This window comes from Notamacropus eugenii, chromosome 1 (genome assembly GCF_028372415.1).
Source record: "Notamacropus eugenii isolate mMacEug1 chromosome 1, mMacEug1.pri_v2, whole genome shotgun sequence".
NCBI classification, from domain to species: Eukaryota; Metazoa; Chordata; class Mammalia; order Diprotodontia; family Macropodidae; genus Notamacropus; species Notamacropus eugenii.
Window position 1 is genome coordinate 282223040 of NC_092872.1, and position 14278 is coordinate 282237317.

At 46.3% G+C, this 14278-nt stretch overlaps 1 protein-coding gene across 5 annotated transcripts in view; it reads right to left on the reverse strand.

Moving 5' to 3' along the window:
• DHX32 (DEAH-box helicase 32 (putative)) overlaps window positions 1-14278 on the reverse strand; it is a 63176-nt gene that overhangs the window by 9071 nt on the left and 39827 nt on the right. For all 5 annotated transcript variants that reach the window (XM_072629033.1, XM_072629036.1, XM_072629035.1 and 2 more), the window contains 4 exons: window positions 12586-12958; window positions 9409-9654; window positions 8767-8866; window positions 8519-8677 (listed from right to left, as the gene is read on the reverse strand). In XM_072629033.1, coding sequence (XP_072485134.1) covers window positions 8519-8677; window positions 8767-8866; window positions 9409-9654; window positions 12586-12958 — 878 coding nt within the window. The remainder of the gene's footprint in view (window positions 1-8518; window positions 8678-8766; window positions 8867-9408; window positions 9655-12585; window positions 12959-14278) is intronic.

Consider the following 14278-nt stretch of genomic DNA (forward strand, 5'->3'; position numbering starts at 1 on the left):
ACCAACCCAAAGTGAGCCCTTCCCAATAAGTTCAGGGTCAAACAGGATGCCCCTTATCACCATGATGATGCAGTACTGTACTAAAAATGTTAGCTACGGCAGTAAGAGGAGAAAAAGAAAATGAAAGAATAAAAATAGGCAACAAAGAACCAAAATGATCACTCTTTTCAAATGATCTGATGGTGTACTTAGAGAACCCCAGAGAATCAACTAAAAAACTGGCTGAAAAAATTAACTACTTTAGTAAGGCTGCATGCTATAAAATAAACCCACACAAATTATTATCATTTCTGTAGACTACCAAAAAATAGTTAGGAAGAGACAGAGAAATTCCATTTAGAACAATTGCAGACAACATAAAATCCCTGGGAATCTATCTGCCAAGACAAACTCAGGGACACAAATCATAAAACACTTTTCATAAAAATAAAGACATAGCCAAACAACTAGAAAAATACTGATTGCTCGTGGGGAGGCTGAGATAATATGATATAAATAACAATTCTGCCTAAATTAATTTACTTATTCAGCGCCACACCAATCAAAGTACCAAAGAATTATCTTATGAAGCTAGAAAAAAATAAGAAAAAAATTCATCTGGAAGAAAGAAAGGAATCCGTTTAAAACATGCAAAGGAAGGCAGTCGAACAGTTCCAGATTTCAATCTACATCACAAAAACATCATCATGAAAACAATCTGATACTATCTAAGAAACAGAATGGTGACCAGTGGAATACATGCCTCACAGTAAATGATCACAGCAATCTCGTGTTTGACAGACCCAAAGAGCCAAGCAAGAACTCGCCATGTGACAAAAATCGTTGGGAAAGCAGACTGAAAGAAATTAGGCAGAGAACAACATCTTACACCATATATCAAGATAAGCTTAAAATGAGTGAATGCTTTAGAGGTGGGGAAGCTGTGGCCTTGAGGCCACATGTGGCTTTCTAGGGAGGAAAACAGGAAACTAAGAAAAAATTTACAGCAAATTTCTTAAATATATGAGCCAGATTTATAAAAATATGAGCCATACTCCAATTGATAAATGGTCAAAGCATATGACAGGCAGTTTTCAGAAGAAGAAATCAAAGCTATCAATAGTGATATGAAAAAACACTCAAAAACTACTCAGAGAAATGCAAATTAAAACAACTCTAAGATACCAACCATACACCCATCAGATTAGGCAAGCGTAATAGCAAGAGAAAATGCTGGAGAGGATGTAGAAAAATTGGGACACTAATGCACTGCTGGTGGAGTTGTGAACTGATCCAATCATTCTGGAGAGCAATTTGGAACTATGCCCCAAGGACTATAAAAATGTGCACACTCTTTGACCCAGCAAGACCACTTCTAAAACTGTACCCCAAAGAGATCATAAAAATGGTAAAAGGACCCACATACACAAAAATATTTACAGTAGCTCTTTTTGTGGTGGCCAAGAACTGGAAACTGAAGGGATGCCCATCAACTGGGGAATGGCTGAACAAGTTGTGGTATATGAATGTAATGGAATACTATTGTGCGATAAGAAATAATTTAACAGGCAGATTTCAGAAAAACCTGGAAAGATTTATATGAACTGATGCTAAGTGAAATGAGCAGAACCAGGAGAACATTATACACAGTAACAGCCACAGTGTTTAAAGACTGTTTCTGATAGACTTAGCCCTTCACAGCAATGCAAAGACCTAAAACATTTCCAAAGGACTCTTGATGCAAAATGCCATCCATCTCCAGAGAAAGAACTGTAGAACTGGAACACAGAATGAGACTATTATCTCTTTTGTTATGTTTTGTTTTTTCTCATGGCTTCTCCCATTCGTTTTAATTCTTCTATGTAATATGATTAATGTGAAAATGAGCCAGCCGAGCATGGGGAGAGAAGAAACTCAAGACGGCAAGAAAGTGAGGTACCTGTTTTGCCTTCCTTCTGTGAAGGGCAGATTTAACTCCACTCTGTTCCTCCTTTATTCCTGCGCAATGCTGAAGCATTTGGGAAAGGCACAGGCCAACACTGTTTGGAATGGATGCTTTAAACTCTGAGCTGTGGCTGAGCTACCACAGCAGGATGGGTGGGGTTTTCTCCCTGGGCCTGTTAGCACATGAGGCCTCCTCCCCCAGGATGCCTTTTCCTCTGGGAGACAGTGAGAGGGGAATCATGCTGGGGATCTAGAGGGCCCACAGACACCATAGTTGGTGGGGTCTCAGGAGGTCACCAGCTTCCATGCCAGGAGCAGCCTTGGATGGAGAGGGGGCCACCCTGGGTGCTCGACAATCTTGGAAATACTGGGACTTCCCTCCTAAGACCAACACCAGGCTGTGGAGGCTGTTTCACTTGAGAAAGGACAAGTTAACAAAGGTAGGTTATAGTGTGAAAGGCACCATGACAGGGAGGGAGAAAAAAAGACACATTTCTCACCTCGTATGCTCACGTTTTATGCCTTCTTCCAAAGCCAGACTATAAAATCCCCTCTTTAATCCTAGCAGAGATTCACTAAAGAGCTCAGGCGACACTTCTCTTTAAATGAAAACCAGTGGCCATGGAGTCAGCACAGCCACCCTGAGGGGGCAGGCTTGAGGCTCCTGGGGAAGCCTGTGAGAGGGCAGCTTGGGACACCAAGAGGTCTCTGCCTCCACCAGGCCGCTGTCCCTGCCTTTCTCCCATTTGAGCCACAAAGCTCCACTTCCAAGTTGTCTCCCTATCAGCTCTTTCCTTCCACAGCATCAACTTTTGTCTGGGAAAGGACAGCAATGAAGAGTCCAGCTCAAGTCCAGCACAGACTGGGCTTGGCCATATGACCTCCCTCCAGGTCTTCACATGTGTTATGGGAGAAACAAACAGCTCCTTTGTGAGTGCTGCTGCTACTGAATAAATTTCTCACAAAGCAGGAATTACAGAGGCTAGGCTTTATTATGCTTAAGCACAGGTGTGGGAGGTAGAAAACAACCCTGAGCCAAGACCAGAGTCTCTGACAAGACTTTATAGAGAACACTGTGTCAGAGACAGAGAAGGGATTTTTTTTTAAACACATCACAATCTTGCTGGCTTCTTCGGCCATACAGGTCACAAAGGCCTGGTCAACAGTTTCATTATCTCAAGTTTCCTTCAATTAAGGCTGAGCAAATGAAGTCAGAACAAATTAGTAAACAGATACAAACAAGAGTGTCTGCAAAACTGTGTATTTACAGAACTACAGATCTTCACCTTAAAGAAGCCACAATGTGCTGAGGGAAGGGCTTGCATGCCACAGAGACACCCAAAGGCTCAGCATGTGGGAAGTTCTTCCACAAACAAAAGCTTTTGGGAGGTTTTAAGGATCTTATTTCAGGAATGTCAAAAGTCTGACTTTAATATTGTTTCATGATTCAGATTTTTCTCCCCTCAAAGGCCAGGTGAGGTTAATATTAACAGAAAACAGGCTTCATTAACCAGAATGTGCCAGGAGGAACGATGTAATACAATGAAAGAATAAAAGGAAAATGAACAGGTCTCATCACCGAAGGAGCCACCGGGGACTACAAGAGTGCCTGTCCCAGGCTCCATAACACAGTGAATGCGTCCAGTCCAGGGGCACTAAGGGGTTGTATAAGCCAGGTTCTTAGGCTCTTTCCTAGATTTGTATGTTGAAAATACACAGAGGGTCCCACACCTGAGAGCTGGAGGGAACTTAGAGGCCACCTAGTGCATTTCACAGAGGGGGAAACTGAGGCAGTGTAGGGCAATGACACTACCAGTTCGGTATAGCTCTCTCACTGTGGACTTGCTCAAGTGTTGAGCATGCCACTGCTCCACTCCATAAAGCCCAGTGCCTGTTACCATCAGATCAAATACCAACTCAAGTGCCTGGCATTTCGTGCCCTTTACAACCAGTCCATTTTTTCAGCCTCAGTGACTGTTCCCTTCATACTCTTTGGCCCTGCCTGACTGTCCTTCCTGCTACTTGTGATTTCAATGCCTCTGCATAGGCTCCTTCCAAGACCTCATCTTTATCCTGTGTGAATGTGTGTCTGTGGTCTAAGAGAAGGTAAATTCTCTGAGGGCAGCAGCTATTTCCTCTGTCTGTGTCATCACACCAGCCCAGGGTGTAACTGACTGTGAACAAAGACGGATCAGTTGTTCTGGGACTCCTACGTGCAAGGTGATACCAAATGGCTTTTCCAGTCTTCTTCTAGCTTCTTCTTCAGCCCCTTCAATGATGGCATGAAATAGGACGGAAAGTTTAGGGCTCTAACTTCCTGTCACTTAAGTGTCCATCCTCCATGGGGCTGCTGGCAACGAATCACACAACTTCTGGCCTGTGGACATGAGGCTCAATGAACACAGCGCCAGGTGTAAGCGGCTGGCTACTTCCCTGCTCTGTTATTTATTAGCACACCTTGTATAACTTTGGATGTATTCTGCATGCTCAAAAGCTTTATCAGGGCTATCTGGTGGCTTCTAAATGAAGAGATAGAGTCCTCTAGTAGCCCCACAAATTACATTTTTCATTCTGTTAGAGAGGACTCTAAAAGACCCTGATGATCAGATAAAAACAAAGATGTCCCTATCTGGGATTTGTATGAATTCAATTAATGGCCTTTGGCCCAGTTACGTCAAATCCATTTTCCTATGGTTCACAAATCCTGAAAAGGGTAACAAGTCTGCTGCATTTGCTTATTTCAATTATAACTTGAATTAAATGCAGCAGCTGCAAGCATGACCTGTTTTTTGGTTGTAAAATGATGAGTTAGAATTAATCCACAGCATTTTCTTCGGCACAGTACAAATGGCTATGTGAGCACAACCCATAGACAAAGCCCCACAGAACTATTCCTCTAATAATCCTGTTCCGCTGGTTATCTGCTGCAATCACATGGTTGTCATGGTCGTCAAAACTGGCTGGAGTGAAGCACAAGAACGGATTTTACAAGGAAAATGAGACTGACCATGCCTCGGCATGGCTAATGGCTTCCTGCAGGCAGCCAGCCTTGACTTGTGTCCTCAAACCTCCCAAAGGTGGCTAAGGAGGCCCCTGCCTCTGGGTCATGGAAAGCATTCTTATGGATCTCTGCAGTCAAGAGGTGAGTCCTCCTTCTTGGAAGAGGAATGTCTCATCTGTGCAGCACACGTGGCTGAAAAGCCTTTTTAAAAATCAGACGGATTTCTTTGGGAGGATGGAAATCTTATCTAACGTGCCCAGGAGTCTGGGCTGACCCAGTGGGCCAGTGAGATGACAAAAAGACAAGCATTCTGAGGCTCTATCAGCTCTAAGTGTTTTTCAAAAAGTCAGGCAGCAAAGACTATTTATATTATTTCCTTCAGGACTTTGGTCATGGTCTAATTTTCAACAGGGGCAGTGGGAATACAAAGGAAGGTGAAAGAGAGAGAGAAAAAGGAAAGAGACAAAGATAGAGAGAGGAGAGAGAGGGAAGAGAGAAACAGAGAGGGCAGTTGTGTAAATCTAGTGTGACAGCAGGACGGAGTCTGACAGAAGCCCGATGGGGGGTAATCAATAGCGCTGAACATTGCTACTGAGCAGCCAAGGAGGATGCTCCCTGAGCAGTGTCACAGTGACAGCTTAAGTCCAGCACCCACAACACAATACGTTCTCCCTCAACTTCACTGCCCAAGAGCTCAGAGGATGGGCCAGAAGTCAGAAGACCTAGTGCAAGCTCTGACCCCACCACTTATGAGCTGTGTGACACTTAGAATCTAAGCCTCCACTTGTCTCCTCCGTAAAACAGGGATATGTGCTCTGTGATGAAGACCAAATGACCACTTTATGAGTACTTTGTGAACTGCTAAGTGCTGTCTGCTTGGATGGTGAAAATGATGGATGATGATTCTAGACACTGACACCTGGTCCAGGCTGATGCATCCACATAACCTCCCAAAACCCAGATAAGACCCTTCATCTCTGTTCTATTCTCAACGTTTAGATGACAAAGGAGCCCCTGAGATGCCCTCATGGTCCAAGAGGCCTCCACAGTCCTAGAGGTCAGGAGGTGTCCCCATTCTCACCTTTATCTTTCCATCACATTCCTGAGTCTTCCTCTCCTCTTGGGCTGAAACCCAGGGTTCCTGGGCAAAACCAGAACATCTATCACTCTGCTCGTGCTGCTTGATCCCGTTCAGCAAACAGAGCCTGGAGCCAGGCCAGGGCCCCACCTGAGGAGGGTACTGGGACCAGCTGAAGACTCAGCTTCCACAGCTCTGATGCATTGAGATCTATGACAACCCAGGGATGTAGGCCTTGAGAATGGGATCATTTCTGTGTTACAGGCCCAGAGACACAAGGTGCTTCCCCCACATCCGAATTGGTCCCAGCTCCCACAATGTCTCCCTAGATGCTCCAGTCTAGGCAGAGACCTGGTGACAGTTAACCCCAGAGAACCCCATCTTCCATGACCATTTCTAGCTATAATAGTTTCTTCTGGGGAGTGAACTGTTACCACCAAAACATCAGAACCAGGAGGCAGATACTGGAATCAGAAAAGCTCAATAGTAAATATGCCAGGGAGCTTGGAGGAACTTGGGCCAGAATCACAGTCATGGCAGTCCATTGCCTGCTATGTCCTTACTCTTAGCAAGCTAGGGAGGTTGAGGCCCAGAAGTCAGGCCCTGTGTGAAGCAGACAGTTTTCTGCTACAGTAGCCATAACATCTGGAGGTAGCAGCCAAGGCTTCCATGTCTTTATTACCTGGGAGCCCCCTGAGCCAGGTGGGGCAGTTTTGTAGGATGGGAGCCAGCTAGCCTCCCCTCCTGAACTGACTCCTCTGAGGAGAAGGGAAGGGGGGCAAGGAAGAAACACACATTGGGTTCCATTCCTGGGGCACATAGCATGGCTTCTTGAGGTGTTCATCCTTATTCACACACCTGGTACATCCAAGAATGTGCTTGGGTGTTCTGCCAGGGTGAGGAAGGCTTTCAGTGTCCCCAGACCTGAGCCAGAAGATCAGGATTCAAATCCCAATTTGGTCACTTAATAACGGTGTGATCCTGGGCAGGTCGCCTCACTTTAATGGGGGCGCCCTCTCCTTTTGGGCCAGAAAGCCTTGTAGGCCCTTCCCCCTCTGAATCTGGAATGCTATCTGCCTGTACTTGGGCCTCTTTCTGCAGGGTGGAGTCCAGTCCTTCATGTCCTTGGGCCAGCCCCAGGTTCCTGCACAGCACAGGCCGGGCCTTGAGCCTCTCAGGACAGCTCCATCCTCCCTTCAGTGGGCTAAAAGAATGATCTGACTTTGGGATGGTCCCTCCCTGCCCAGCCCCTCCTCCACCTCCCTCTCCCCAAGGACAGCATGTTCCGAAGCCCAAAGCCCATCTCTAGCCTGGTAACTTTTACTTTGTATCCTGGTTTCCTGGTGAATCTTATCAACTCCTTCTCAGAAGAAAAATTTTAGATGCATAAAACAAAGGACATAGGAAAAATTGTGCTGAAACATAATTATCAAAAAATATTTTAAAAAACTGACTTGCAAGGAAAGACCCCAGTTCTAAAACAAGACATATTTGCCAATCACTGTTAGTTGTCAAAAAAAAAAAAAGTTCAAAATTCAGGAAGAAAAAAAGTAGCAAAAGGGCAAACAATGGATGGTTCTCCATTAACTTCACATCCTCCACTTAGATTTCTGCTGTGTATTTTCTTTAGGAGAAATAGTAATACTTGCCTTTTTAATAGAGTAGCCATCTTTCAAAAGTCACTCCCCTTCAAACTCTTCTTGCTACCAAAAATACAAAATTAAACAAAGCCCTAGCTAAGAGACCTGTGTACATGCCTTGCACCCTTGGAGCGCCCAGTATCTCTCCCAGAAGAAGGAAGCATTTGATTATTTGTTCTCCAGGGCCAAGACTGGTCAATGCAGTGACCCTGACCTCAGCTGTCTCTGCAGCACTCACTTCCATTAGCATCATGATGGTGTCTATCTTTTTTTCTGGGTCTCCTATGCACTGCATTTTCAGAGACTCACTGGAGACTGTCTGGTGTAGCTGGGGCAGAACATGGTTCCATAGGAACACAGCTTATTCTGGCATGGTCCACTGGCTCACAGAGACAGAGAGAGAGAGATGGAAGGAGGGAATCCTAAGGCCACCTGGCCCCTCCCCCCAAAAGCATGGCAATCACTTGTCTGATGATCACTTCTGGAAGGACCCTTAGGAGAACAGAAATTCTTCTTATGGGAAAAATTGCCCATGCTTGTCACAAAACCTTCACCCTAAGTTTGAAATATTGACTTTCTTTGGATAAAGTTTGACCTGAACCATAAGAAAGGCTGTAACAGTGCCTGGGGGGCTCCCTGAACACACGGATCAGACCTGGGTCTCCCCATCAGGGAGACACCCTGCTTGTTCCCGAGTATTTCTCCCTTGCCCCCTTGCAGTGTCCCAGAGGCAGACAGTTCACCAGCAGCAGAAAGTTATCCCCTCAATTAAAAACCAGAGCAGTGTACAAAACACTGGCAACAAGACACACGGATGGCTGTGTGGCTGGGCTGCACTGGGCACCTTGCCAGCACTGCCACATTAAATTGCACTACCTGGTCTGCTCAGGAAGTCACAGTGGCCCAAGCCTGCAATATCGATCCGCTTCAGGAACAGGACCAGGCTCATCAGGTTGGCCTCTTGTAATTCCGGGGCCTTCAGTGGCTTCATGTCCCTGCAGAAAAACTCTTCAGAGTACAGACGGAACAGTTTGCCTGGAAGATATCAGAGAGCATGCCTCTGCTGCCTCTGCCCTGCCCCCACCACGAGGCCTCATGCCCTCAGCTCCAGAATCCCCTGCTACCTGAGGAGGATGTGCCCAGGATCTGCTTGCGGATGTTGGCCTGGCTCCTGCTGATGGGCTGCAGGACAAGCGAGCTGGCTCTGATTCTGGGCCTGTAGACCTAAGAAGGAAAGACACACCTTCAGCATCAGTGAAGGCGAGAGGGAGCAGGCCTCGAGGAGGCTTCACAGAGCCACAGCTACTAACCAATCACTTCTATGGGTCCCATGTGCCAATGGCAAGTCCTTCAACTGATGGTCCTACAGGCCCTGGGAAGCCTTGACATGCTGGGATCAAAGAGGAGGGTCTAGCCCTTCCCAACTTGCTGTCCTCATCTGTGGGGGAGTCATATCCTGATCCTCCCATGGGACACAGAGAGGGGAGAGCCGCACTAGGCTCCCCCAACAAAGTCAGCATTAACTGCAATGGACTTTGTAGCCAGGCCAATTGCACAAAGATGTTTCAGGGATTTTTTTACAACATTCCCAAGCACAGAAGCTGTTGGACCCTAGGCAGGCTGTGAACCTCTCAGGCAACTCTCTAAGACCCTCAGGTGCAGAGAACACACCAATCTGCACTGGGAGAGGGGCTTTCCTCACCTGGCAATGACAATAATGACACCATGCAGTGAGTTTAAAGGTGAGCTATTTTAGGTGAGCTCACCTTTCTCCTCTCTAGCCCTGCGTCAATGACAAAGCGGACTGAGTTGGCACAGAGCAGGGACTCTCCTGGGCTGCTCGTTAACACCACTTTTCTTTGGTATACTTGGCTTCTTTTTTCTGTGTCTTCATTTGGCTTGAACAGGAGGCATTTTTCTTTTGGATATAAAGGGACGACAATCAACTCCCCAAGATCTGGATTTAAGTTAGAGCCTTCTTGACAGACAATTTCATGGACTTTTTCAATTTCCTAGAGTAAAAAATAATGCAATCCATGAGTAAAAGAATCAGTTCAACTCACAAATCATTACTAGAGGATTTCTTTTAATTATGTGAAATGATAATACAACAGCAGAGATAGAAGAGAATGCTCATGGTTGGCACCACTCAGGTGTGTCTACCACCTCCGAAAAAAGGGCATAGAAAGTATGCCAAAGTAGGGAAACCACTTCTGATGGCAGATCTGGCTGAGATGGCAAACTAAATGCCATTGTCTTCTCTAGTTCAAAGAGGGCCCCACTGGGGGATGAGCACTGCTGCCTTTCGGCCTTGTTCTGAGCCAACTCTTCTGGCTCCCTGGGGCCACCACTAAGCCATGGCCAAACAAAGGCAGTCTGCCCTTCTCCAACACCAGACATCAATGTGCTAGGAAGACAGGAGGACTAAGAATCACTGAGTGGCTGCTAGAATTCCTGTCTAGTGTGCTCTGTAAGCAGGTTACTATCTGGGTCACTTTGGAAAGGACTCTTCTGGCCTAGTTTGGCAGGAAAATGCCCCAAACGCAGTAAAGCATGCAGAAAAGTGCTCAGTGCTTTTTATAACTTGTGCTACTCAACAAGATAGGATCGCTTATTTTTGGAAACGTCTGAACGTCAAATACATTTTGTGAAGCAATAAAAGTGAATTCTGTGCAAGAAATTGACAGTTATGCAAAACACAGAATAGGTAGAAATTCCAATAAGAAAGAATCTTGCTACTAAGCCACAAGTTCTTTAAATCTCAAGAGAAAAATGTTCTTTAAAATGTAAGATTTTTATGTTTTTAAAAAATACCTTATGTTTGCCACAATTCCTTTCTCCTTAAGAAGTCAGCAAAGTGCCTGCTCCTGGAGACACATCCTTTGACTCTTCAGTGAAGGCTCTGTTCAAAAGCCATCACAGAACGAGGGCCCCTGGGCCCTATTGGCTCATTCCCTGCCTTTCTTCCTCCATTCTGTCTCCTTGGGCATAACCAGGTTTAGGCTGGAAAGAACCTGAGCCCATCCTCTAATCCAACTCACTCCCAGGCCCAGAGAGGGGGATGGATGAGCTCAAGGAGACAGAATGACAAGAGGCAGAGTCAGAATTCAAACACAGGTTCTAGCCACAAACACCAAAATGTCCTGGAGCTTCAGTTTCCTCATCTGTAAAATGGGAATACTGCCTCTAGAATCTCCTTGGCTGGGGACCTGTGCTCAGCACCACAATTACATTAGGGTGCTATGGAAATGCCACAGTTGTTAGGTTAAATTTGCAAAGTGCTTGACCCACAATGCAGCTCACTCTCCCAAAGACCTTGGGAAGCAGAACTTTAATGGGAGCAGCTGTCCTACCCCCATTTTACAGATGAGGAAGCCAAGGCTGAGGGAGATTAAATGATTTGGGGGCCAGATATGAACTCCAACTGTCCTGACTCTGCTCCCGACACTGCCCCTGCACCTCACTCACTATTGTTCATTTTTATCCTCAGGCAGGAATCAGCACAGCCTACACTAGCACTCAGCCCCATGCCTGGCACATAGCAGATACTCAACAATAGCAAGCATTTCCTAAGTATGATTCCTAAGTACGTAGGTGCTGTTATGATCCTCGTTCTAAGGATGAGGAATCTGAGGAAAACAGAGGTTAAGTGAGGTGTCTAGGGTCCCACAGTCAGGAAGTCTATGAGGCTGATTTGAACCCAGAATTTCCTAAATCCAGACTCAGCACTCTATCCATTGCGTCACCAGCTGCCCTAGTAGCTGATACTGGAAAATGTCCCAGCTGGGTGGGAAGATCTCTGCACAGAAACTTGGTGAGAACTTGTTGTAAAGAGGTAAAGCTGTTACCTTGGGGTCATGATTTCCATCCAGAGAATTCTTCAGAATGCAGGTGAGCTGTTCCTCCCCCCCAGCCCCCATGCTGCCTTACCAGTTAGAGAAGAATTATTGTTCTACCTTCTATGGCCCTCTGCTCAGTCCAGACAGGACTCTAATGGCCCTAAGACAGCATCCCAACAAGGAATGAGGCTGGTCTGGGCACTGACCAGGCCAGGTTACCCCACCTGTGATCTCAGCTTTGAGGGGCCTCCCACCCATAGGGCCTGGGTCCCACCACTAAGCTCTCTGTCCACGTGGCCCTGGTGCCACAGGGCTGCTCCAGAACTGGTCAGTAAGTGAGAATGTCACCTGATCTGTCTCCATCAATCATGTTCTTTGCACCAGGAAAATCCCTGTTTCTGCTTTAAGGATGTTCTTTCCCCACAGAGATGATGCAAGGTGGATTTGTTCTGCTTCCTTAAAGCCTACTTTTCTCCTAAACCTAGGTCTGGACCAGTTCCTCGCATCCAGCACTTTCCTCAGACCTTTCCTGAGTACCTAAGAGCAGATAGACACAAAGACTAGGGGGAAATGACTCAGAACAAGGCAGATCTACTTCACACCCATCCAGGTGAGTGTCACATGGCTGTCCAAAGAGAAAGAAAGCCCAAATCCTATGAAAATAAATGCCTCAGAATGTGAATGCTCATAGAACCAAGTCATGGACATTTTTAATGCAGACCAGAACAAGACTATTAGAAAAGAAAGGTACTGGATGGATTGTCAAGATGCTCTGGTTTGCTCAGACCACTGGCTGGTTCCCAGGACATGCCTCTAGAACCTCAATATTGGGTTCATTTTCACCAATTTCTTTCAAATTGCCCCTACTCCCCCACCCCAATGCTTAGTTGGCACAGGGAGCTCAGACCACATCATATCAGCTTGGAATGTAGGGCAGATCCTGGTAGCACTAAGCTTCTCCCTCCCTTGGATCTTTTTAAAATACAGAAAAAGGGCATGGCCTGATTCATTAGGGCTGGTGATTAGCACGGAGCTCCTGGCCAGGGGTCCCCAACCTGAGGGTGTTCCTATGTTCCTGATTTGTCCTGACTAAACATCACTTACCTGCTCACAGGCTAAAAAGGCCACGATGTCGCCCTTCTCTCCAGTGTGATGGATTTCAAAGATCAGCTGAATAACAGATACCAGGTGGTCTTTGGGAGCCGCACACAGGTGTACCACCTCCACTGGGAACATATTTCTCACTTCGATGTGAGGCACATTGCCATAGTAAGCAATGAGCTTGCCGACCAAGGGAGGAGAGGTGATAATCACGAGCTTCAGCTCAGGCCTCGCCAACAAAACATCTTTTAAAAGGCCAAGTAACACATCGGTCGAGATGCTCCTTTCGTGAACATCGTCTAGGACGATGACTCCATAGCATCCCAGAAAAGGAATAGACATCATTTCTCTTTGCAAGATCTCATCAGTACAGTACCTGGGCAGAGGAAACACAAGTGAGCACAGCTGGGCAGCCTGTTACATGGCCCTATGAGCAGGCAGGTGTCCATGCTCACCCACCTGGTAACGGCCAGAGGCAAGCCCCTCCAAACCCAGAGTATCCCCCAACTTCTCCTCAAGGGTTCCTTAGGAAAGCTCAGAGCCCAAGTGGCCTTATCAGCTAATATTTCCCTCCACAGTGTTAATGAAAAGTTCTGTCCTTCAGGGGGCACCTGGTAGTCCAGCCTGGGGTTCTCTTTCTGGCAGGACTACTCTTCCCATGTCCTGTAATCATGTCTCTAGGGCCTGCTAGGTACCTAGTCCCATGCAAACACATACTTCATTTCCATGAACAAACAGTTATGGATGTATTGACTAGGACTTGTTGAAACCTTTCCTGATCCTAGGCCCTTGCCAGGAAATCCAGTCCTTGTATGGGAAGCAGTATCCTTTTAACCCCAAACTTCAGGTTATTGACTTTTGATCCCAAATTTACCTCCTTCTAGCCTCCTGGATTTGCTGGGTAAAAACCATGTTCACAATCTACACCTGGAAGACCTCCTAAATTCATGTCTGTGACACTGGACACCTTGCTCTTCAGTGTTTTTTAAGCTTTAAGAGAACTTTAGAAAGGTCACTCCTAAGGCCAGCAAGACTTGGGTTCAAGTCCCACCTTGGAAACATAACCACTGCTTGACCCTGCCTGGGCAAGTAACTTACCATCTCCATGCTCTACGCAACTCTCAAGATGCTAAGTGCCAAGCACAGTTCTGACCTGCACTAGTGGAGGGAGTCTCCTTACCTGCGAGGTCTCTGTATTAGAGAAATCCCAGGCCCATTCCCAAGCTGTAATCTCAACATTTCTTTCTTTCTTTTTTGAAATTTGTATAGAATTATCAAAGACAGAGGACAAAGCAAATGGAAAGATGAGAAAAACCTGGCCATTTCAGACAATGAAAGCGAGGCCAAGAGCCCCAAGGCAGGCACTTCCCAGATGGCCACCTCAGGATCTCTCTCAGTAATGAGATGAATGATGATAAACAGCTGCCCTCTCTGCATGGTTACTGGCTGGAAGAGCCCCTGGCCTGGCTAGGCACAGAGTGGCCACTCACACAACCCTTGTTCCATACGTTCTAGGATTTTAACCTTACTAAGATCAGAGGGTCACAAGGGACCCTAAGACATGATCTAATCCAGGCCCCTCATTTTACAGAAGAGGAAACTGAGGCTCAGAGAATAACGTGAGTCAGCTTCCCAGGCTCAGCAGGGCCTTGCTTAGTTCAGATTTCTCCCCTGACTCTTTTCCTACAAACCCTCT